This window comes from Anabrus simplex, chromosome 2 (assembly GCF_040414725.1).
Source record: "Anabrus simplex isolate iqAnaSimp1 chromosome 2, ASM4041472v1, whole genome shotgun sequence".
Classification (NCBI taxonomy): domain Eukaryota; kingdom Metazoa; phylum Arthropoda; class Insecta; order Orthoptera; family Tettigoniidae; genus Anabrus; species Anabrus simplex.
In genome coordinates this window covers 423,886,664-423,909,927 of record NC_090266.1, presented here as the reverse complement: position 1 = coordinate 423,909,927, position 23,264 = coordinate 423,886,664, and the positions used below count along the sequence as shown (strand labels likewise).

The 23,264-nt window shown below is 38.1% G+C and overlaps 1 protein-coding gene across 1 annotated transcript in view; it reads right to left on the bottom strand.

Moving 5' to 3' along the window:
* Snx1 (sorting nexin 1) overlaps positions 1-23,264 on the bottom strand; it is a 339,596-nt gene that overhangs the window by 189,022 nt on the left and 127,310 nt on the right. The window contains exons 3-5 of the mRNA XM_067140832.2: positions 20,532-20,600; positions 20,154-20,400; positions 1,088-1,243 (exon numbers count right to left, since the gene is read on the bottom strand). Coding sequence (XP_066996933.1) covers positions 1,088-1,243; positions 20,154-20,400; positions 20,532-20,600 — 472 coding nt within the window. The remainder of the gene's footprint in view (positions 1-1,087; positions 1,244-20,153; positions 20,401-20,531; positions 20,601-23,264) is intronic.

Sequence of the window (23,264 nt, the reverse complement as noted above, 5' to 3'; positions counted from 1 at the left end):
CTTAACAAGAAAACTGCAGGAGATATACCGTTTTAACAGAGGAAAAGCTTGATGAAATAGGAGCTCTCTTGGAAAGAACTCCAACAAAATCCCTGTTGCATTTTGCCATACACGCTAATGTATCAGCCTACAAAGCATCAAAACTGTTAAGAGCTAAATCGTACAAACCCACCACAGTCCAACATTTAAGGACTTGACAGTTTTGCTAGGGTTCGGTACTATAACTGGTTGCTTCATTCAGTTCATGATGGGTATGTTAGCCATGAAATTTTCTTTAAGAGTTGAGGCATGGTTGCACTGAAGTGATTATGTAAACAGTCAAAACAATCTCTACTGGAATGCAGAAAATCTGCACAAGCACGTCCGTCCACTTCACAATGTACAAATAGGAGTCTGGTGCACAATAAGAACTTGCAGAATTATAGGGCCTGTATCTTTTCATAGAACAAATACTGGCCGATATATAGACCTCCTCCTAAGGCCATTCTTTCAAGAGCTGACAGAAGAAAGGAGTAATGGTTACTTCATGCAAGATAATGCGATTGCATGCTAATCGGTCTATGGAGATAATATGGGAAGTTTTTGAATAACGTATGATTAATTATCCTGCTAGATCTCCCAATTTAAATCCCTGTGATTGTTACCTGTAGGGGATTATGTCGGGAAAAGAGTGTGTGAACAACCATCACATAAGAGAAGAACTTCAAGAGAACACTGCAAAAGTTATCTCCGACATCTCATGGGCCGAGATTCGCCCAGTGTTTGCAAACCTGTTTATGAGGTGTCAGGCATGTTTAGCTGGGGTACAACATTCTGAATATCAAATGTAATGCCAGTTATGTTTCAGACTAACAGTTTCACTAGAAATAGCTTGCTATAAATGTGAACTGTCACGATGTAATGGAGAGGAGAGGCAAGCACTATACCAGCTAGCAACCGAGTATCATTGCGCCAGCCGTGCCGTGCCAGGCTCTGAGTGGTGCAGTGACCAACGATAAACAAATGACCCTGTATAATGTTATAGTATTAAAGTACATGCAGTAAAATGGAGTAAAGGCACCATGAAGAGTACAATAAACAAACATACCTGCTTCTAAAAATTCTCTGAAATCTGGATCAACACTAAGAACAGGATGAGATGCAGTTCGATTTAAGTACCGTTCCAAAGAGGCCCGTCTTTTCTCGACAAATTCAGCTGATGATCCTTGCTCAGCTTGATTCGACATTTTTATCTTGGTCATACCTGTAGTCAATAAACAATACATGCATAAACCGAAAACTGTAACAGTATACAGTACAACAGAACAACAAAAATCAAAGTTTTTGATCAAATTCAATCGTATCTACTGTGCAAGTTGAAAATGAATATTCATTATTTCTTTATCCTGCTAATAAGTTTCCAATCATTACACAAGATTAAAAAGCCTTGACAGTATTATTTAAAAGTGTCATCACCACATGGAAACTAACTAGTATTTTTTTTTTTTCCACGATGCACCAACACAGACAAGTCTTATAGTAGTGATGAGATAAGGAAGTTCTAGGAATGGGAAGAAAGCAGCCGTGGCCTAAAGTACAGTTCCTGCAGTCGCTTAAGTGCGGCCAGTATCCAGTATTCGGGAGATAGTGAGTTCGAACCCCACTGCCGGCAGCCCTGAAGATGATTTTCCGTGGTTTCCCATTTTCACACCAGGCAAACACCTTAATAAAGGCCACGGCTGCTTCCTTCCCACTCCTAGCCATTTCCTGTCCCATGTCACCATAAGACCTATCTGTGCCAGTGCGACATAAAGCCAACAGCAAAAAAGTACAGTTCCAACATTTACCTATTGTGAAAACGGGAAACTATGGAAAAACCACAAAAAGTTCCTATCTCAGAGACAGGGTTTATATATGTGGATAGGGTGGGAATATAATGCCTGTTGTTTTAAGGGGCCTAATATCTACAGCAGGTCATCAGCCCTTAATGGCATGAAATGTAATGACAATTTAACAGTCCAAAATCATCCACTGACCAGAATTCAAAATGTGATGAAGAATGAATGGATGAATATAAATTTAAAACAATCAGTGGATCAGACCCACAATGTTACACCTTCCCAGAAACCATCTTAAAACAATAGTATTACTGACCAAGGGACTGCTTACAAAGCAACAATTGTGCAACAATTATTATTGATCGCAACTGCGAACTTGCTGCATTAGCTTTCCTAAACCTTGATTCACTCTCACTCTACTATCATCCTGGGAGAATACACAGTCTAAATACTTTAAATTATCAATCAATCAATCAATCAATCAATCAATCAATCAATCAATCAATCAATCACTACTGATCTGCATTTAGGGCAGTCGCCCAGGTGGCAGATTCCCTATCTGTTGCTTTCCCAGCTTTTCTTAAATGACTGCAAAGAAATTGGAAAGTTATTGAACACCTCCCTTGGTAAGTTATTCCAATACCCAACTCCCCTTCCTATAAACAAATATTTGCCCCAGTTTGTCCTCTTGAATTCCAACTTCATCTTCACATTGTGATCTTTCCTACTTTTAAAGACACCACTCAAACTTATATGTCTACTGATGTCCTCCCATGCCATCCCTCCATTGACAGCTCAGAACATACAACCTATTACATGTACCTAATCTCATGATTAGACCCGTATTTACATTTGCTATAATATGCTTACAATATTGTGATCTTTTATTCCACCTTTTCAATACAATTGGTTTTATGTTGTTAAATCATAACAACACTATTTTATAGGGACATTTTTCACTTGAATTACAAGCATCCTCAAAATTAAAACCTGAAGCTGAATTCCAACATATCCAAGATTTTAATCTCCAGACACCAATAAGTTTTAACAATAATTACGACTCAAATTTTAACACAGAAGTCAAATTACATTTGTTCTTAATAAATTAGAACTTCGAAAAAACAATTTTAGCCAAATTTAACATTTGAAGATACTGTGCTTTGGACGTCAATGTCTTTAGAATTAACGGATATTCCAATTTTAGTACAGTCATTCATATTGTTAAACTAATAATGAGTTCACAAATTCCTACGTTTATATATTTTATTACTTAATTTTAGAATTATAATTAAGCACAGATTTGTCAAAGCTAATCAAATATGACAGGTCTTAGCCTTGAGATGATTACATAGGCTGAGGATGCTTGTAATTCAAGCGAAACATGTCCCTATAAAATAGTGTTGTAGCATTATGATTTAACATAAAACAAATTGTACTGAAAAGGTGGAATAAAAAAATCACAATATTGTAAGCATATTATAACATACCACCTTGTCTAGCAGCTCGTCTCCTCTCTCCCAAGTCTTCCCAGCCCAAACTTTGGAACATTTTTGCAACGCTACTCTTTTGTCAGAAATCACCCAGAACAAATCAAGCTGCTTTTCTTTGGATTTTTTCCAGTTCCTGAATCAAGTAATCATGGCGAGGGTCCCATATACTGGAACCATACTCTAGTTGCGGTCTCGCAAGAGACAAATATGCTCTCTCCTTTACATCCTAACTGTAACCCCTAAATACCCTCATAACCATGTGCAGAGATCTGTACCCTTTATTTACAATCCCTTTCAAGTGATTACCCCAATGAAGACCTTTCCTTATATTAATACCTAGGTATTTACAATGATCCCCTAAGGGAACTTTCACCCCATCAATGCAGTAATTAAAACAGAGGACTTTTCCTATTTGTGAAATTCACAACCTGACTTATCCCCATCACACAACATTATCGAGGTCATTTTGCAGTTGCTCACAATCTTGTAACTTATTTATTACTCTGTACAGAATAACATCACCTGCAAAAAGCCATATCTCTGATTTCACTTCTTTACTCATATCATTGATATATATAAGAAAACAAAGGTCCAATAATACTGCCTTGAGGAATTCCCCTCTGAATTATTACAGGGACAGATAAAGCTTTAGCTACTCTAATTCTGAGTTCTATTTTCTAGAAACAGAGCCACCCATTCAGTCACTCTTTTGTCAAGTCCAATTGCACTCATTTTTTGCCAGTAGTCACCCATGATCTACCCTATCATATGCCTTAGACAGGTCAATCGCGATACAGTCCAATTGACCTGAATCCAGGATATCTGCTATATCTTGCTGGAATCCTACAAGTTGGGCTTCGGTGGAATAACCTTTCCTAAACCCAAACTTGCTTTCTATCAAACCAGTTATTAATTTTGCAAACATGTCTTATATAATCAGAAAGAATACTTTCCCAAAGCTTACATGGAACACATGTCAAACTAACTGGCCTGTAATTTTCAGCTTTATGTCTATCACTCCTTTATATACAGGGGCTACTATAGCAACTTTCCATTCATTTGGTAAAGTTCCTTCATGCATACAAACAAGTACTTTAGATATGGTACTATGTCCCAACCCATTGTCTTTAGTATATCCCCCAAAACCTTATCAATTCCAGCTGCTTTTCTAGTTTTCAACTGCTGTATCTTACTGTAAATGTCATTGCTGAGATAGGTAAATTTTAATACTTCTTTAGTATTAGTCACCTCTATCTGGACATTATCCTTTTAACCAACAATCTTTACATACTGCTGACTGAATACTTCATCCTTTTGAAGATCCTCTCATACACACTCCCCTTGCTCATTAATGATTCCTGGAATGTCGTCCTTGGAACCTGTTTCTGCCATAAGGTACCTATACATATTCTTCCATTTTTCAGTAAAATTTGTATGGCTGCCAATAATGCTTGCCATCATGTTATCCTTAGCCACCTTTGCTAGATTCGTTTGCTAGTAAGTTCCTTCAATTTCTCCTTACTTCCATAACCATTTCTATATTTCGTTCCAACCTGCACCTCCCTCTTAGTCTCTTTACTTCTCTGTTATAATATAGAGAACCTTTATCATTCCTTACCAGCTTTAAAGGTACAAACCTATTTTCACATTTATCAACAATTGCTTTAAACCCATCCCAGAGTGTTTACATTTTTATTTACCTTTTTCCACTGATCATAGTTCCTTATTAAAAACTCCCTCACGCCAGTTTTATCAGCTATATAGTACGGCCTAATAGTTCTAATTTTAATATCTTCCTTTCTATCACATTTATTTTTAATTACCACAAAAACAGCTTTGTAATCACTAATACCATCTATTACTTCGGTTTTTCTATAGAGCTCATCTGGTTTTACCAGCACCACATCCAGAATATTCTTCCCTCTAGTTTGTTCCATCACTTTCTGAATCAGGTGCCCTTCCATTAAGTTATTTGCCAATTGTTGGTCATGCCTCCGTTCGTTCGCATTGCCTTCCCAATTGACATCTGGTAAATTGAGATCAACCGCTACAATCACGTTCTTTTCCTTATTGTTTCCCACATAGCTGATTATCTTATCAAATAATTCAGAATCAGCATCTGCTCTACCCTTTCCTGGTCTGTACACTCCAAAGACATCTAGTTGCCTATTATATTTACAGATGAGCCTTACCCCTAGAATTTCGTGTTTGTCATCCAACTTTTTCGTAGCTTACAAATTCTTCTTTCACCAGAATGAATACTCCCCCTCCTACCATTCCTATCCTATCTCTACGTTACACCCTCCAATTCCGTGAGAAAATTTCTGCATCCATTATATCATTTCTCAGCCATGATTCAACTCCTATTACAATATCTGGTAAGTATATATCTATTAATTCTATTGCTTTCTTTACAATTCTTCTACAGTTGAGCACTAACATTTTTATGTCATCCCTACTTTATTTCTAGTTCCCTCTTCCCTTAACACCGCTCCCTAGGCCACCCTGTTTCCCTGAATGTTATCTCCCTAAAACCCTTCTAAACAAACTTCCTTATCTTATATGTACCACTGTGGTTAAGTGAAGGCCATCTGAGCACAGATCCGTACCTCCTACCCACCCATTAGGATCTAGAAATCTCACTCCAAGTTTCCCCACATAACCAATCCATAGTCTCATTTAAATCCCCAATCACCTTCCAGTTAGTATCCCTCCTACACAGTATTCCACTGATATTCTCCGCTTCCTTAAACTTTAACCGTGCTGCATTTACCAGGTCCCACACATCCCCAACTATGTTGGTACTTATACAGGCTTGTCTTACATTGTTAGTACCAACGTTAAACACTACCACCTTCTCCTTTCCCTCCTCTTCTACTTTCCTCAACATCTGCCTTAACCTAATTCCTGGATAACACTCTACCCTGGTACCCTTTCCTCCACACACTTTCCCTACGTGTCTTAACAATGGAATCCACATGACTAAAGCCTCAACCCTACCCATCTCATTTGATCCCCTCCCCTCCTGGTCAGTCCTATCTTTCCTGACAGCTGCAGAAGCTACTTCCTCCTCCCTTTTCTCCATCCCATGACCCTGTTCCACCTGTCTATTCCTATCCACTACTCCACATTTCCCTTTCCTACCTCTTCCCTTTCTCCTACTTCCACACTTCTCGGCAACAATTCCCTGTTCCTCATCTTCCCTTGGTTGTTCTACCTGCAGTGACTCGTACTGATTTCTCACCTTCACCTGTCCTGAATTCTGATCCTGAATGGAGCCCTTAGCTTGCAATCTCCTTCCCCTTAAAACATTAGACCACCTGTCTTCTACAATTCCCCCATTTCCTTCCCATCCCTCTATTACACCTACTGTATCCTGTACTTTGTTTGAGGGAGGCCTACTTTCCTTCATGTCCTCTGAGAGAATCCTATTCATCTCCCTCAAGCTCTCCAACTCCTCCCTCACACTCCTTAATGCCTGGCCACACCCACAGTTCCTACACTCGCACTCCTTAGCCATTCTTTACCAAATAATGAAAAGAAAAGGAAAAATAAGATAAATTATTCTGTGCAAAATAAAAATGAAAGGAAAGAAATATTGTCTAGGTTAGTTCACAAAGATCACACGACAATAAGTTAATATAGGCTACACCTACACTTCGATACTACTTAATTGTATGATATTTTTTTATACCTACTACATTTTAACAGGATGAAAATTCCTGTTAATTACTGGAAACAGAATAATACACAAGAATTACGCAATTCTCAAGTGCAGTTAAGTGTACCCTAATTATCACAACAGAGTTCTAGTAAGAGAGTTACTACAGATATCACAGAAATGGTACTATACTACACAAGTATCAATCAATCAATCAATCAATACTGATCTGCATTTAGGGCAGTTGCCCAGGTGGCAGATTCCCTATCTGTTGCTTTCCTAGCCTTTTCCTAAATGATTTCAAAGAAATTGGAAATTTATTAAACACCTCCCTTGGTAAGTTATTCCAATCCCTAACTCCCCTTCCTATAAATGAATATTTGCTCCAATTTGTCCTCTTGAATTCCAACTTTATCTTCATATGATCTTTCCTACTTTTATAAACGCCACTCAAACTTACTTGTCTACTAATGTCATTCCACGCCATCTCTCCACTGACAGCTCGGAGCATAGCACTTATTATTTATAAGTTTGATATTCCGTATTGATTGGATTCAATGTAATAGACAACATAAACTCAAATTTTAAGAGACGTTTTTAAAATATACCATGTTTTAATGTGTTTAATGTGCTATATTTTTTAGTGTCTTATGATGTGGCATATATATTTTAATGTGTATGTAATCATGTCCATGCTCAATCAATAGGTTTTAGTTTATTCTAACCATCACCACTTTTAATCAGAGATATGTTAACGCAACATACTGCAATATATTTTACTTCCATTTTTTATCAGACATCCGGATGCTCTTACGTAACATCTTTGTAATTTTGTCCTATGACTGTAAATTTGTGTGCTAGCTGATGATGGCCAAGATAGGTCGAAACCGGTACTAGTGCAATAATTCATTCACAATAAATGTACTGATCGGTGGAACATTTTTCTTGTCTATTACATAGCACTTAGTCGAGCAGCTCCTCTTCTTTCTCTCAATTCCTCCAAACCCAAACTTTGCAACATTTTTGTAACGCTACTGTTTTGTCAGAAATCACCCAGAACAAATCGAGCTGCTTTTCTTTGGATTTTTTCCAGTTTTTGAATCAGTAATCCGGGTGAAGGTCCCATACACTGGAACCATACTCTAGTTGGGGTCTAACCAGAGACTTATATGCCCTCTCCTTTAGATCCTTACTACAACCCCTAAACACCCTCATAACCATTTGCAGAGATCTGTACCCTTTATTCACAATCATATTTATGAAGATCTTTCCTTATATTAACACCTAGATACTTACAATGATCCCCAAAAGGAACTTTCACCCCATCAATGCAGTAATTAAAACAGAGGACTTTTCCTATTTGTGAAACTTACAACCTGACTTTTAACCCTGTTTATCATAATACCATTGCCTGCTGTCCATCTCATAACATCTTCAAGGTCACGTTGCTGTTGCTCACAATCTTATAACTTATTATTCTATAGAGAATAACATCATCCGCAAAAAGCCTTACCTCCGATTCCACTCCTTTACTCATATTTATATCTATAAGAAAATATAAGGGTCCGATAATACTGCCTTGAGGAATTCCCCTCTTAATTATTACAGTGTCAGATAAAGCTTCGCCTACTCTAATTCTCTGAGATCTATTTTCTAGAAATATAGCAACCCATTCAGTCACTCTTTTGTCTAGTCCAATTGCACTCATTTTTGTCAGTAGTCTCCCATGATCCACCCAATCAAATGCTTTAGACAGGTCAATCGCAATACAGTCCATTTGACCTCCAGAATCCAAGATATCTGCTATATCTTGCTGGATTCCTACAAGTTGAGCTTCGGTGGAATAACCTTTCCTAAAACCGAACTGCCTTCTACCGAACCAGTTATTAATTTCACAAGCATGTCTAATATAACCAGAAAGAATGCCTTCCCAAAGCTTACATACAATGCATGTCAAACTTACTGGCCTGTAATTTTCAGCTTTATGTCTATCACCCTTTCCTTTATACACAGGGCTTACTATAGCAACTCTCCATTTATCTGGTATAGCTCCTCTAACCAAACAATCAAATAAGTACTTCAGATATTGTACTATATCCCAACCCATTGTCTTTAGTATATCCCCAGAAATCTGATCAATTCCAGCCGCTTTTCTAGTTTTCAACTTTTGAATCTTATTGTAAATGTCATTGTTATCATATGTAAATTTTAATACTTCTTTGGCCTTAGTCTCCTCCTCTACCTGAACATTATCCTTGTAACCAACAATCTTTACATACTACTGACTGAATACTTCTGCCTTTTGAAGATCCTCACATACAGACTCCTTGTTCATTAATTATACCTGGAATGTCCTTCTTGGAACCTGTTTCTGCCTTAAAATACCTATACATACCCTTCCATTTTTCACCAAAAATTTACGACTGCCAATTATGCTTGCCATCATGTTATCCTTAGCTGCCTTCTTTGCTAGATTCAATTTTCTTGTAAGTTCCTTCAATTTCCCCCTACTTCCATAGCCATTTTTAACTATTTCTTTCCAGTCTGCACCTCCTTAGTCGCTTTATTTCTCTATTATAGTAAGGTGGGTCTTTGCCATTCCTTACCACCCTTAAAGGTACAAACCTGTTTTCGCATTCCTCAACAATTTCTTTAAACTCATCCCAGAGTCTGTTTACATTTTTATTTACCGTTTTCCACCGATCATAGTTACTTTTTAGAAACTGCCTTATGCCTGCTTCATCAGCCATATGGTACTGCCTAATAGTCCTACTTTTAAGACCTTCCTTTCTATCACATTTATTTTTAACTACGACAAAAACAGCTTCATGATCACTAATACCATCTATTACTTCAGTTTCCCTATAGAGCTCATCTGGTTTTATCAGCACCACATCCAGGATATTTTTCCCTCCGGCTGGTTCCATCACTTTCTGAATCAGCTGTCCTTCCCATATTAACTTACTTGCCATTTATTGGTCATGGTTCCTGTTCACATTTCCTTCCCAATTGACATCTGGCAAATTCAGATCTGCTACAATCACATTTCTTTCCATGTCGTTTCCCACATAGCCGACTATCCTATCAAATAATTCTGAATCCGCGTCAGTGCTACCCTTTCCTGGTCTGTACACTCCAAATATATGAAGTTGCCTATTATCTTCAGAAATGAGCCTTACACCTAGAATTTCATGTGTCTCATTAACTTTTTCGTAGCTTACAAATTCTTCTTTCACCAGAATAAATACTCCTCCTCCCACCATTCCTATCCTACCTCTACAATACACACTCCAGTGCCTTGAGAAAATTTCTGCATCCGTTATATCATTTCTCAGCCATGATTCAACTCCTATTACAATATCTGGTAAATATATATCAAATTTCACTGTAATAGAATAAACACACTAATTTCTAATAAGATACTATAATACACTGCATTAATTTTAAACTACGTTCAGAATAAGTACGCCGGCCCCGTGGTGTAGGGGTAGCGTACCTGCCCCTTACCGGAGGCCCCGGGTTCGATTCCCGGCCAGGTCAAGGATTTTTACCTGGACCTGAGGGCTGGTTCGAGGTCCACTCAGCCTACGTGATTACAATTGAGGAGCTATCTGACGGTAAGATGGTGGCTCCGTCTAGAAAGCCAAGAATAATAGCGAAGAGGATTTGTTGTGCTGACCTCACAACACCTCAATCTGCAGGCCTTCGGGCTGAGCAGTGGTTGCTTGGTAGGCTAAGGCCCTTCGGGGTGTTGCGCCATGGGGGGGTTCAGACTAAGTACAGATTCTACAATACACTACAATAATTTTAAACTACGTTCAGACGTATCCTAGATTACTAAGCAGAAATAGAAATGAAAATTCCAATTAGGCCTAAATTAGATATTCGCAAGAACTACCGGTGGGTACTCAAAGATTACCAACAAAGTTAAACACGTAGACAGATTAATATTAATACTACTTTATCCTACTAAGTTGTAATAGAAATTAAACCTGACGTTTGCACAAAAATACACACTAATATAACAGGCAAGATACTATCTAATATACTGTATCTACACTACAATTCTCAACCACTTCCAGCTTTGTATCCCCAACCTGACAGTCAGTTCTAATGTTTCATACCTATTGTCATCACTTTCATCTTGGAAAGACTAATTTTCATATCATACTCATTGCAACTATTTTCAAGTTCCAAAAAAGTAGACTGCAGGCTATCGGCACAATCTGCCATGAAGACCAAGCCACTGGCATAGGCCAAACTGCTTATTACATTTCCACCTAACTGAATCCCTCCCTGTCACTTTATACCATGTAAATTATGAACAGAGGTGAAAGATTACACCCTTGTCTAACCCCTGTAAGTACTTTGAATCGAAAACTCGTAACACCAATTCTCTTGTTTTGAAATAATAACATTAAGTTATTTATTAGACCACCTAATCAATACAAAATCGTCTTGGATGATTTACATAAATTTGTTAGCTAATAGTGGGACATGTTTCGCCTTCCCTGAAGGCATCATCAGCCATAGTCTTAACCTTAAATTAAAAATAAGCGTCTAAATAACATGTAGTGATGAAATGAATTTTAAAATCTTGAAGAGATTTGAAGTAAAATAACATTAAAAATAACAATGATGGTTTGAAAATACAATGTGATGAGATACAATAGTGGAAGTATTAACAAAATTAACATTAGAAGGCTGCTAAAATAAGTACAATGGATAAAACAACAGATTGTTATACAACAAGTAGTAAGATTGCATAAAAGTAAAGTTGATAGTCATGGCGGTTATAATTAGACGATGGCGAAAAATCTTATATAATCAAAGTAAAGAGGAGAGAATAAAAGTCAAAGTTAGTCGAGAGATCCGAAGTTCATCATGATCTTGAAGATAAAAGACGAAAGTCAGATGCATATGGTGAAGTTGTAGAACACGTTGAGGATATGAAGTTGGTGAATAGAAGTTGAAGAACAGTTTCAAATAGGATCACTATGGACCATCTCAAAATTTGAAGTGATGTTCAAATGTTGTAAATTGTGAGTTTGTAGATACTCTAGTTGAAAAAGCATATACAAGTGGAATCATTTGACGGTGACAAAGATAGCTTGTAATATTACAACATTTGAACATCACTTCAAATTTTGAGATGGTCCATAGTGATCCTATTTGAAACTGTTCTTCAACTTCTATTCACCAACTTCATATCCTCAACGTGTTCTACAACTTCACCATATGCATCTGACTTTCGTCTTTTATCTTCAAGATCATGATGAACTTCGGATCTCTCGACTAACTTTGACTTTTATTCTCTCCTCTTTACTTTGATTATATAAGATTTTTCGCCATCGTCTAATTATAACCGCCATGACTATCAACTTTACTTTTATGCAATCTTACTACTTGTTGTATAACAATCTGTTGTTTTATCCATTGTACTTATTTTAGCAGCCTTCTAATGTTAATTTTGTTAATACTTCCACTATTGTATCTCATCACATTGTATTTTCAAACCATCATTGTTATTTTTAATGTTATTTTACTTCAAATCTCTTCAAGATTTTAAAATTCATTTCATCACTACATGTTATTTAGACGCTTATTTTTAATTTAAGGTTAAGACTATGGCTGATGATGCCTTCAGGGAAGGCGAAACATGTCCCACTATTAGCTAACAAATTTATGTAAATCATCCAAGACGATTTTGTATTGATTAGGTGGTCTAATAAATAACTTAATGTTATTATTTCAATCTAATATCATCAATACGGACCAAAAATTATATTTATTACATGTAACACCAATTCTCACCGCAGGCTAGTTATCTAAATAAATGCCTTTGATTGCTCTTAATAATCTACCCTTAATCCAAGAGTTCCCCAATACGGCAAACATCCCTTCCCTTGGTATTCTGTCTTATGCCTTCTTCAAATCTACAAAACAAACATACCTGTCTATTGCTCTCATATTTTCGAATAACCGAGCACATAGTGAAAATCTGACCCTGACAGCACTTCTGAGGTCTGAAATTACACTGGTTTTCAACGAAATTACTCCCAACCACTGAATGCACCCTCCCTTCCAAAATGCCAGTGAACACCTTGCCTGGTAAGCTTATAAATGAAATACCTAAATAGTTGTTGCAATCCTTCCCGTTGCCTTACTTATAGGGAGGTGTAATTACCGCCTTCATCCAATCGGAAGGTACCTTATTAACAGTCCATGCTAACATTACTCTATGAAGCCATTTCGTCCCTGCCTCCATACCAGATTTCACCATTTCAAGTCAAACTTCATCTATATCTGCAGCTCTATCTCAATGGAGTTCACTTTTCAACCAGCGTAATTTCACCATCATTGCCCTCCTCCCCATGAGCTCGGTTGTTCGTAACATCACCAGAAAGATTTTGTTTTACATTGAAAAGATTGTCAAAATACTTCTTACACCATTGCAGCGATTCCTAGGACCTATTACGAGTCCAGCTGATTTACCCAAATTACTTCATTTCCCCCCCTCTATGAGTGTCACAGTCCTAAAAATTTTCTTTGCCACTTGACCTAGCCTTTCCAGGTTATTACTGAATTCTTCCCACGATTTCTTCTTGGATTCAAAAATTATTTGTTCTGTTTTCTTCATCTACATATAATTCCTTGTCTGCATCAGTCCTTGTTTGGAGCCATTTCTGATACCCCTTCCTTTTAAGTTTACAAGCTGCTCTGACTTAACCACTCCACCAAGAGGTTTGCTTTTTCCCCATTTTTACACATTTGTTACCAGGTATTCCCTTGTTGTTTCTACTAGAACATCCCATATGCCACCCATTCTCTTTCTATATCCTGAACCTGCTTACTGTATCGTCTGGAACTTTTCCTTGATCATATCCATATACTTCTAATTTTCTCAACCTGGAGATTTTCTACCCTTATCCATCTGCAGACAGATTTGCATTTCTCTATTCTAAGCCTAGAAATACTTAGTTCGCTACTGATCAATCATCAAAAATCCCCACAACACCCACACATTCCTAACAGATTTCCTGAATTCAGAGTCTGCTACGATTTAGTCTATTATGTATCTGGTGCCCCTACCCTCCCATGTGTAGCAGTGAACAGCCTATTGCTTGAAGACTGTATTTGTAACTGTCAATCGCATATTAGTACTGAAGTCCAGTAAATGCTTCCCAATTCTATTAGCTTCTGTATCTTGTCCACATTTACCCACCACCTATTCATATCCTTCAATTCTATTAACAACTCACATTCAAATTGCACACAAGCGTTATCCTATTGTTGCTGTTGACCCTATATCACCCGGTGCTTCATAAAACCTGTGAACTTAATCCTCGTCTGTACCCTCATAGTGTGTAGACCGACAATTCTCATCGAAATTCCTTCAACAGCTAACTATGCCCACATCATTCACCCATTTACGTGCCTAACAAACTATGTTGTGTGCAATAGTATTCCTGATGAACAATCCTATCCCACTCTGCCTTTCCCTTCTTAACACCTGTTAAGAATACTTTATAATCTCCTCTCACTTCCTTGTTATCTGCCCTTACTGAATATTATTAACTCCTAACACTCCCATATGCATCCTCTTTGCCGACTCACCCAGATCATCTTTCATAAGCCCTATAAATATTGATACCTCACCATCGAATTCCATTTCATTCACCAAGCTGTTTCCAAAGAGTCCTTTGCCTGGCAAATGGAAGTAGGACTCCGTTACTCCCATAGGTCCAAAGCTTGCTTAAAAAGTTGTGATTGACATGGTTTGGGTGATGTAGCTGTGAGTTTTCAATCGGGAGATAGTGGGTTCGAACCTCACTGTCAGCAGCCCTTTCTTCCCACTCCTAGCAGTTTCCTATCCCATCATAACCGAAAGACCTGTCCGTGTCAGTGCGACGTAAAGCAAAGTAGTAATTTAAAAAAAAAAAGAATCAAGTTCAGTATAAATTTTTTCCATGAGAAAGTTTCCGCATCCATTATATATATATATATATATATATATATAATTCTAATTATTGCCCTCAAACTCTCCATCTTCTCCCTCACACTTCTTAAAACTGGTCACACTCACAGGTCCTACACCTGCATTTCTTAGCCATCCATTACTGTTCTTTACGGAATAATGAAAAATCAGCAAAAATAAAGCAACTTATTCTGTGAATTGAATAAAAATACAAAATAAAGAAAAATTGTCTAGGTTATTACACAAGGGCCACACGACAGTAAGGTAATTAATATAATTACACTACTACTAAGGGGCATACTTTTATCCTACAATGCCCCAACAGAATGAAAACTGCTGTCAATTACTTAATATCTAAAGGAATACACAAGAATTACACAAGAGTAAAGAACGCAAGCAAGATATTATACTATCCAATAAAATAACTACCTACAGTTCTAAACTGTACTTAATTTTAACAAATTAATGGAAATAATAGAAATGTAGTTAAAACTAAATACATATGCAGCCTATACTAACTACAACAGGTTAACTGAAACAAGAGAAATGTAGTTTGAACTAAATTCTTATAGATTTTTCCCATACTGTAGGCCTACTACACAAGGATCCACTAGATGGGGGCTTCATTCATTCCATTCCTGATCCAGTCAGATGACTGGAAACATGCTGTGGATTTTCATTTTCAAAGAAGCACTAAATAATAAAGCAGCAATATATTTTGTAATGAAATAATTACACTACAGTTCTAACTGTGCTCACATGTATCCTAAATATAATAGGTTAATTATAAGTTTGAAAGAATATACCAAGCATGCTACTCTCAGATTATTTGTCAATGAAATATTCTGAATTAATTTAGTATTTTATCTGATAGTAAAAATTAAATTACTGAAAATCTGGAATTAGCATTTACAATATAAGTTGAAGAAAGAAATGCAATGGGAAAATACTGTGTGGTGGCAATATCAGGTGTTGTCGGGGAGGATTCTGGTTTGGTTGGTCGGTGGTGAAGGGGGCACTAGAGAGTTCTTGTCTTGGGTGGAAACTAGCCTAGTTACATTCCTGGGGGTTATATCTAACAAGTGTCTACGATCTGCTCTTTCTACCAAGAATTAATTACTGCCTTTGTCCTTCTGTTTCTCCATAAGTAGCTTGTAATCTTTCGACTATTCTTCCCGAACCATGTATTGCCCACACTTAAACCATTTCTTTTGTAACTGTTAGGTTCTTCAGTCTGCTGAACTAATTTTGAATAAATAAGTGTATAAACTACCTGAAAAAGGGAACAAATGGTAACAGAATTATATCTGAAAAAGAGAAGACTTAAAAAATTAGAATTACATGCCTCATTCTTGAAAGATCAGACTTACCATATGTTCTTTTTCAGATAGTTTATAAATGTACATATTCAAAATTAGTTTTGGCAGACTGAAGAACCTAACAGCTACAAATGAACAGAGTCAAAACTGAAAAGAGATGGATTCAGGCATCACAAAATAACCATTTCTCACACAAAAATCCACAAAGCCCTCCTTATTCATTCCTCTTTCTATAGCCGAAAGGTCCAATAATTTCTTCCATTCTTTTTCTCTTGCATCGCACCATTGCAATGAAGACTCCCATGACAGTCACTTAAGCAACCCCCCCCCTCTCTCTCTCTCTCTCTCTCTCTCTCTCTCTTTCTCTCTCTCTCTCCAGGAATCTGTAAATATGTCCTTTGCATCCAGTCTGCAGTGCACATACTTACTTGGATGAAATCCTTTACTCCATTCTCTGCCCTGAACTGTATATTTATTATTCTATATTTAAGTAGTCCACCTTATCCACATACTGATATAAGATCTTATTGGTTATTATCCCCACTCCATTCTTTGCCTTTTGTCCTTCACTCCAGTAGTGTGTGTATTCCTTGCTCATTTCGTCTTTCTTTTCCTCTCTACTAAGCGTCACTCAATCCCATCATAGCTCTATTCTCCTTCTCCATGAAATCAATCATCTCTTGACTTTTCAGTCAGTGTCGTGATGTTGATTACTGCCACCTTAATGAAGCACTCTACTGGTTGCCCAGATCTCAGTTCCTCCAGTATAAGAACTGCGTGTCAATTCTGGGCAATAACAGGGCTTTTCTGAGGTTGATTTAGAGGTACCATTTTCAATTTGGACTGTTATTACAACTGAGTCACCACAACCAAAGGTATTATATATTTATTGGTATTATAAATTTACTTATCCGGGACAAATATTTCAGATTCCCTATGGGAATCATCATCTATATCATCCGATGGCCAAGCAGGCATCAGTTTTTGGTAGTGAGACAAAGTCTCTCATAGTGCACTGGCACAGCCGGTGGCTTCAAGTAGCCTACGCAGTGGCCTCCACGGTATGCACTAGCCATGCGTCTTTGTAGGTGTGCTAGGTACCAACTGATGAGCCCAACCTAGCACACGGGGGCGAAACGCTGGCAACCAAGAATGAGTTAGCTGGAAAATTAATAATAACGGACCGTTTATATTGGTATTATAAATGTACTCATTTGGGACAAATATTTCAGATTCCCTATGGGAATCAATATCTATATCATACTGCCAGCAGGCGATCAGCCTACTCCTAACATGAAGTACAGGCTCTTTTTGCAGCACTCCCTAACTTGGGGTCAGACTTGCTTGATGGGTTTCAGTGTCATTTCCTACATTGAGGAGCCTTCAACCCATCTAAGGAAACTCATCTGCCCAAAGCCATTGGTCCCCTTAGGGGATCAGGTTATTTGCCACTGTTGAACACTGTGTACCCAGATGCTGGAAGTACGTTCTACTCACTACTGCAGTGGAGTAACTGGAACTGGCCAGAAAGCAGGAAGCAGCTATAGCTTTTTAAATGGCATCAAGTATTCTAATGAATTTGAAATGGTGAAAACCAAAGGAAACCAGTTCCAGGATAGCTACTTGTGACAGCACTTTTATACCTACAGCACCTACCTACCCACCCACCCACCCCCAAAGCAAAAAAAGGGTAACTTGCTAGTCAGCAGTGCTCCAATGAGCTGAGGTACACTGTGTAGTCATAATTTTGTACTACAGACTCCACAGAGAGTCTGTACATTCAATCCACAAATCAATGTAGCAAGGAGGAGGAAACTATCTTGTGAGGTGAGGTGTAAGGCTAACTTGTACCAAATGAAAGACTACTTTTAATATGCATTTTCTACACCGAAAGTTATGTGGACTGATGAAGGAAATGTGATTAGTACACTGCCTAAGAAAAAAATATTGAAGCACCCAGAATAAATAATTGGGTGTCAATGTAACTTCGTACACGTACACAGCATCGACGGAGTTGCAACTCTCTTTGACAGGTAGAACGGCTACCAGACTGTATTAGTGTTGTTCATGTTTAGTGATGTTACCTGGCCTGGTAGGGTATATAAGGGGCGTGAACAGCTTCAGATGTCGAGTGATCACTGAAGGACAAAGGAGATGCCGCATACTCGTGAGACAGCATTATCAGCACCTGACAAAGAGTTTGAAAAGGGCCTCATTGTGGGTCTCCATTTGGCTGGGTGGTCAAATCTTGCAATATAGAGATTTGTGAGGCATTCAGATGTGACAGTGGCCCGATGTTGCACAGCACGGGAACACGAAGGCAGCCATTCTCGCCGTCAAGATTCCGGTCGAACACATATGACCCCCACAAGGGAGGATTGCCGTATTGTGAACCAATCTCATCTTAACCCCTTCACATCTTCTGTGCCTGCCATTCAAGAACAAGTAATGGACTCTCTGCAACATTCTGTGTCATCCCGCACCACTGGCCGGAGACTAGCAGCAAACTGACTAGGAAATTACTTTCTCACACCTCGGCTGCCATGAACACAACATGAACTGCTGCGTCTGAAGTGGTGCCGCGACTGGGAAGCATGGGCCGTTGATGAATGGCAGCCCACTATTCAGCGATGAATCATGGTTTTGCACTACCCCGGATAACTGCCTGCGAGTATGGTGGAGACCTGGAGAGAGATCCCATTCTTCCAATGTTTTGGAGAAACACAGCAGTGTTAATCCTGCCATGACAGTGTAGGAAACCATGGGTATGTCTTCAGGTCACAGCTGGTAGCAATTGAGGAACTCTGACAGCACAACGGTACGCCATGGACATACTGCGTCCCGACGTGTTACCTATCACATGACAATATCGTGGTGCCATTTTTGAACAGGACAATATTCATCCACACACAGCACGGGTCTCTATGAACTGTCTCCATGATGTTGAGGTACTCCTGTGGCTAGCGAGATCCCCAGATATGTCCTGGATAGAAAATGTGTGGGACCAGCACAGAAATCAACTTGGTCCCAGTGCCAGTATCCGGAATATCAAGGACCAGTTACAACAGTTGTGGGCCAGCTTGCTTCAGGAGAGGATACAACAGCTTTATGACACCTTTCCCAACCAAATCAGTGCATGCATTGAAGCCAGAGGAGGTACACCGTCATAATGATAACTTTGCTCATACTGGTAACTTAATTGTAAATCTGACTCAATTTGTAATCGTTTAAATATCATATACCCCTCAACATGTTAAGTTTCACTTCATTTCCTCTTCCCCTTCTAGGTGGGTGCTTCACTTTTTTTTTTTTTTTTTTTTTTTTTTTTTTTTTTGTCAGGCAGTGTAAATGAATGCACAGTACAAAAACAGAAGTTAATAATAATAATAATAATAATAATAATAATAATAATAATAATAATAATAATAATAATAATATTATTATTTTAAAAACAAAGGGAAGAAGGCAACATTTATTGCAAATCAATACATTTGGGAAGAGAAAATTGGAACTCAAGGCTAGTTAACGAGGAAAGTTAAGGGTTAGATGAGGTGATGGGTAATTATGAGCTGGTGGCTCAAACAACAAAAGTTTTTATATGTTTATTAATTCCCACATGAAGTTTTTACAGCAATGAAAAACAACAGTTTGTTATTTACAAGGCATCAGGCTGATCAGCTGAATCTCTCAGTACTAATTTTAAATGAGAATTCTTGCTTAGATTTATTGGGAACAATTTCTGTAGAATGGTAAAAAGATACATCTCTAAAAAACAGCTAGAGTAAATCAAATTTCCAAGTGATTCAACATAGCAGCAAAATCACAGTAGTATAGTTAAACATTCTAAAAACAAGTCACAAACTAAAAGAAATCAATAAGATAACTTACCTATAACACTCTTTTCAGGTGCAGGAGGAATTATACGACCTGTACGAAGGTATTTCTCCACCAATTTATCATGCAGGCCAAGGAAGTCACTGAACCGCCTCATTACACTGAAGTTGTGTTTTCGGAACAGAGGGATGTTTGTTCTTGTCTGTACTTTGTAGGCCACATAAGCACCCATACCCTCACCAACCTTTTGTGGTTCAGTAATAGTTACTTCCAAAAATTGATCACCACTATCTCTCTCCACCTAAATAAGTAAAATACATTTTAATAATAGCAATACTCATCAGATCAAGTAATCTGAATCCAATATGTAATACTACTATTTCTGTAGTTTAACATGAAGCAGGACAAGAAACAGGCTCCTGGGTCAAATACCTCTTCTAATGACTTTCTCTTCCCTGCTGAAGGCTTCTCTCCTGGAGGACTCTCATAATTGGGACTCTCCTGAAAGTAAAATATTACAGTGAGTGTTCCAAAAATACAAAAGATAGTGAACATATTTACCAAGACATTTTAATTTTAATACTTAATACATTAGAAATGATCAGTTATACATAACTAATTACTGCAATACATCCACAATAGGAACAAATATTTGATAAGGCTTTTGTCAAATTCGTGAAACTTTGAGAATTCAACTTAGATTTACACAAAATATCTACAGATAAGAAGTACTGTACATGGCACCGATGGGAAAGAGAATGGGTGATAATCGTAACCTACAATTTTTCCAATGAAGTGATACCAATTTATGATTTAACCTCAAACAATGAGTGGTGCATTTGTAATAAAAGTAGCCTATTTACATTTACAAACTATGTGGGCAGGGGTGTAGAAGGCAAACATTTGCATGTAAAATAAATAACAACAACAACAATAATTGTACCAGCTCGTACACCTATACGCCGCACATTTGAATCTTCCGCCAATAAGTACTCCTCTACAGGAGAAACTCTGAACTTTAACAACTGTATCAACTTATAAGTTTTCTCAGAAGATGTCACTACTGGAAATTTTGTGATTACGAAGTTGTCAGTACTGCATGGATTTCAAAGTATTTTGTTTTCTATTGATCAAGAAGTGTGGACATTCTCTCAGATGTCTCTACTGTAGAACTGCGATCATGCACCCTGGTGCGAAGTGAATGAACTTTCTTGAAAAAATTTTGTATTCAGAAGTTTTTGTCTTTACCAAATTTTGTTCTTTCATTTGTGGGTTGGCAATATTAATCTTTCTTTCCGCCAGTTTTGAACTTAGCCAATCCCGAATTTCTTTAATTTTTGACCAATCACGTCTTCTTCGATTTTCATGTGTAACTCCTCCCTGAGTGTATAAAAACTGCTGATTTTTACGGCTCCTGGCCACTCGAACAACATCTAGCCTAGCGTATGGAAGTGTAGCAGGGGGAGGGTAGCGCCTCTTCCTTCGGGCAGCAGCTCTTCAAAAGGTAATGGCCGTTTAACATCTTTATTTTCTTGCTAGCTCAGCAGTTTAATCCTCGGGGAAGGTCCGAAACCTTTAATATATAACCTATCTCTTGAAACATGTAAATTCTTTCAGTCTTTGTAAAACTTCATATATCTTTAACTGTGATTCGGGGATAGAGAATGCTTTACCCTCTCGAGCTGCCTTTCATTTTGATTTGAGGCGACTACATTTCCGTAACCTATTTTCCACTCTTCCTTAAAGTGTTAAAATTTTTCTTATACGATTCACCTCCCTAGTTTGGGAATAGCCACTGTGTCATCGGCCTAGTGCCTCTTAGGTTTTAAAATGTGTATTGTGAGTGCTAATTCATGCCTCCATTCCTTTTTGCATTTAGGGCCATTTAAATTAACCTATTATTTTTCTATGAAGGCCCTGTAGGTTGGGTACGAGATACCCCTGTGTAATTCTTGTATGTTGTGCCTTGATAGCAATTTATAGTAAGGTATGGTATTGCCTTCAATAGGCTTGATAAAACAGAGCGGGTCAGCTCTTTCTGACTTGGTAAAAGTGCCTCTGGGCCGATGACCTTCGATGTTAGGCCCCTTAAAACAACAAGCAGCAGCATCATCATCATCAAGAGTGCCTCTAGGAGGCCTGATTTGTTTTTTGTTTTTTTTTGGAGCTAATGCTCCTTGTATGAAGGGGTTTTCTGCCCTTTAAAAAAAAAGTGTGCCTTGGAAAAGTTGGGCTAGTAGTTCAAGGATTGTAAAATTGGGGCTCGAAGCCCAGAACATGTAAGTATCCCAAAAACTGTGCTCTCGTGGTTTTTTTTGTAAAATTATACCTTGTACCCGATTAGTGGATAGTTGTTGAGTTGTTATTTGTTGAAATTCTATGTGAAATTTGTTAAGCTTTTCCATTTTTGAAAATATAACCTTTATTGAAATTTTAATTAATCTTTCGGCCTTGTAGTTAGACCCATTCCAGCCCGCACCTTCTTTCACCTCTGCAGTCCACGGGTAACCCCGTAACAATAATAATAATAATAATAATAATAATAATAATAATAATAATAATAATAATAATAATTTATTGCCGTGCCCAGCCAGCTTTCGTGGGGGTCTGGCACCGAATTGAGTAAGCGCTAGACATAACTCCTCGGAAGACACTGGGGTGGGGGGCCTCAACCCCGACACGGCGCGTCCCATATGGCTGATAGGGGATGCTCCTGTAGATATGCAGGACAGGTGTGAATAAGGCCAAGCCAAATAAGCACCCGCGGATCAACTGAGGCAAAAAGGACTGCAGTCAACGGTCTCGACGGCGGAAGAGGATATTTCCCAACGGCTGAGAGAGCGGAAGAACTGGCTCTTCGGCTTACAACCGAAGTTCTAACCACGGACTCCTAAGTAATCGTAAACGATAATTTAGCCAGAAGACACCAAGAGGCACCTCTCGATCTTAACCATCGAGTTGTAACCTTGTGATCATACCAGTATGATCACCCCCTGCATGTATCTTCAACTTGCAACATTGGCATGATGGATAACATGTTATCACAGCAACTACCCCAGGCTCTGGACACACCTAGTCCGGTTTCTCCCGATCATCGGATTCTGGGGGATCGGGAGCATCATGCAGAGAAGAGTCGGAGCTTCTCAAAATCTCTTCGTCCCAAGA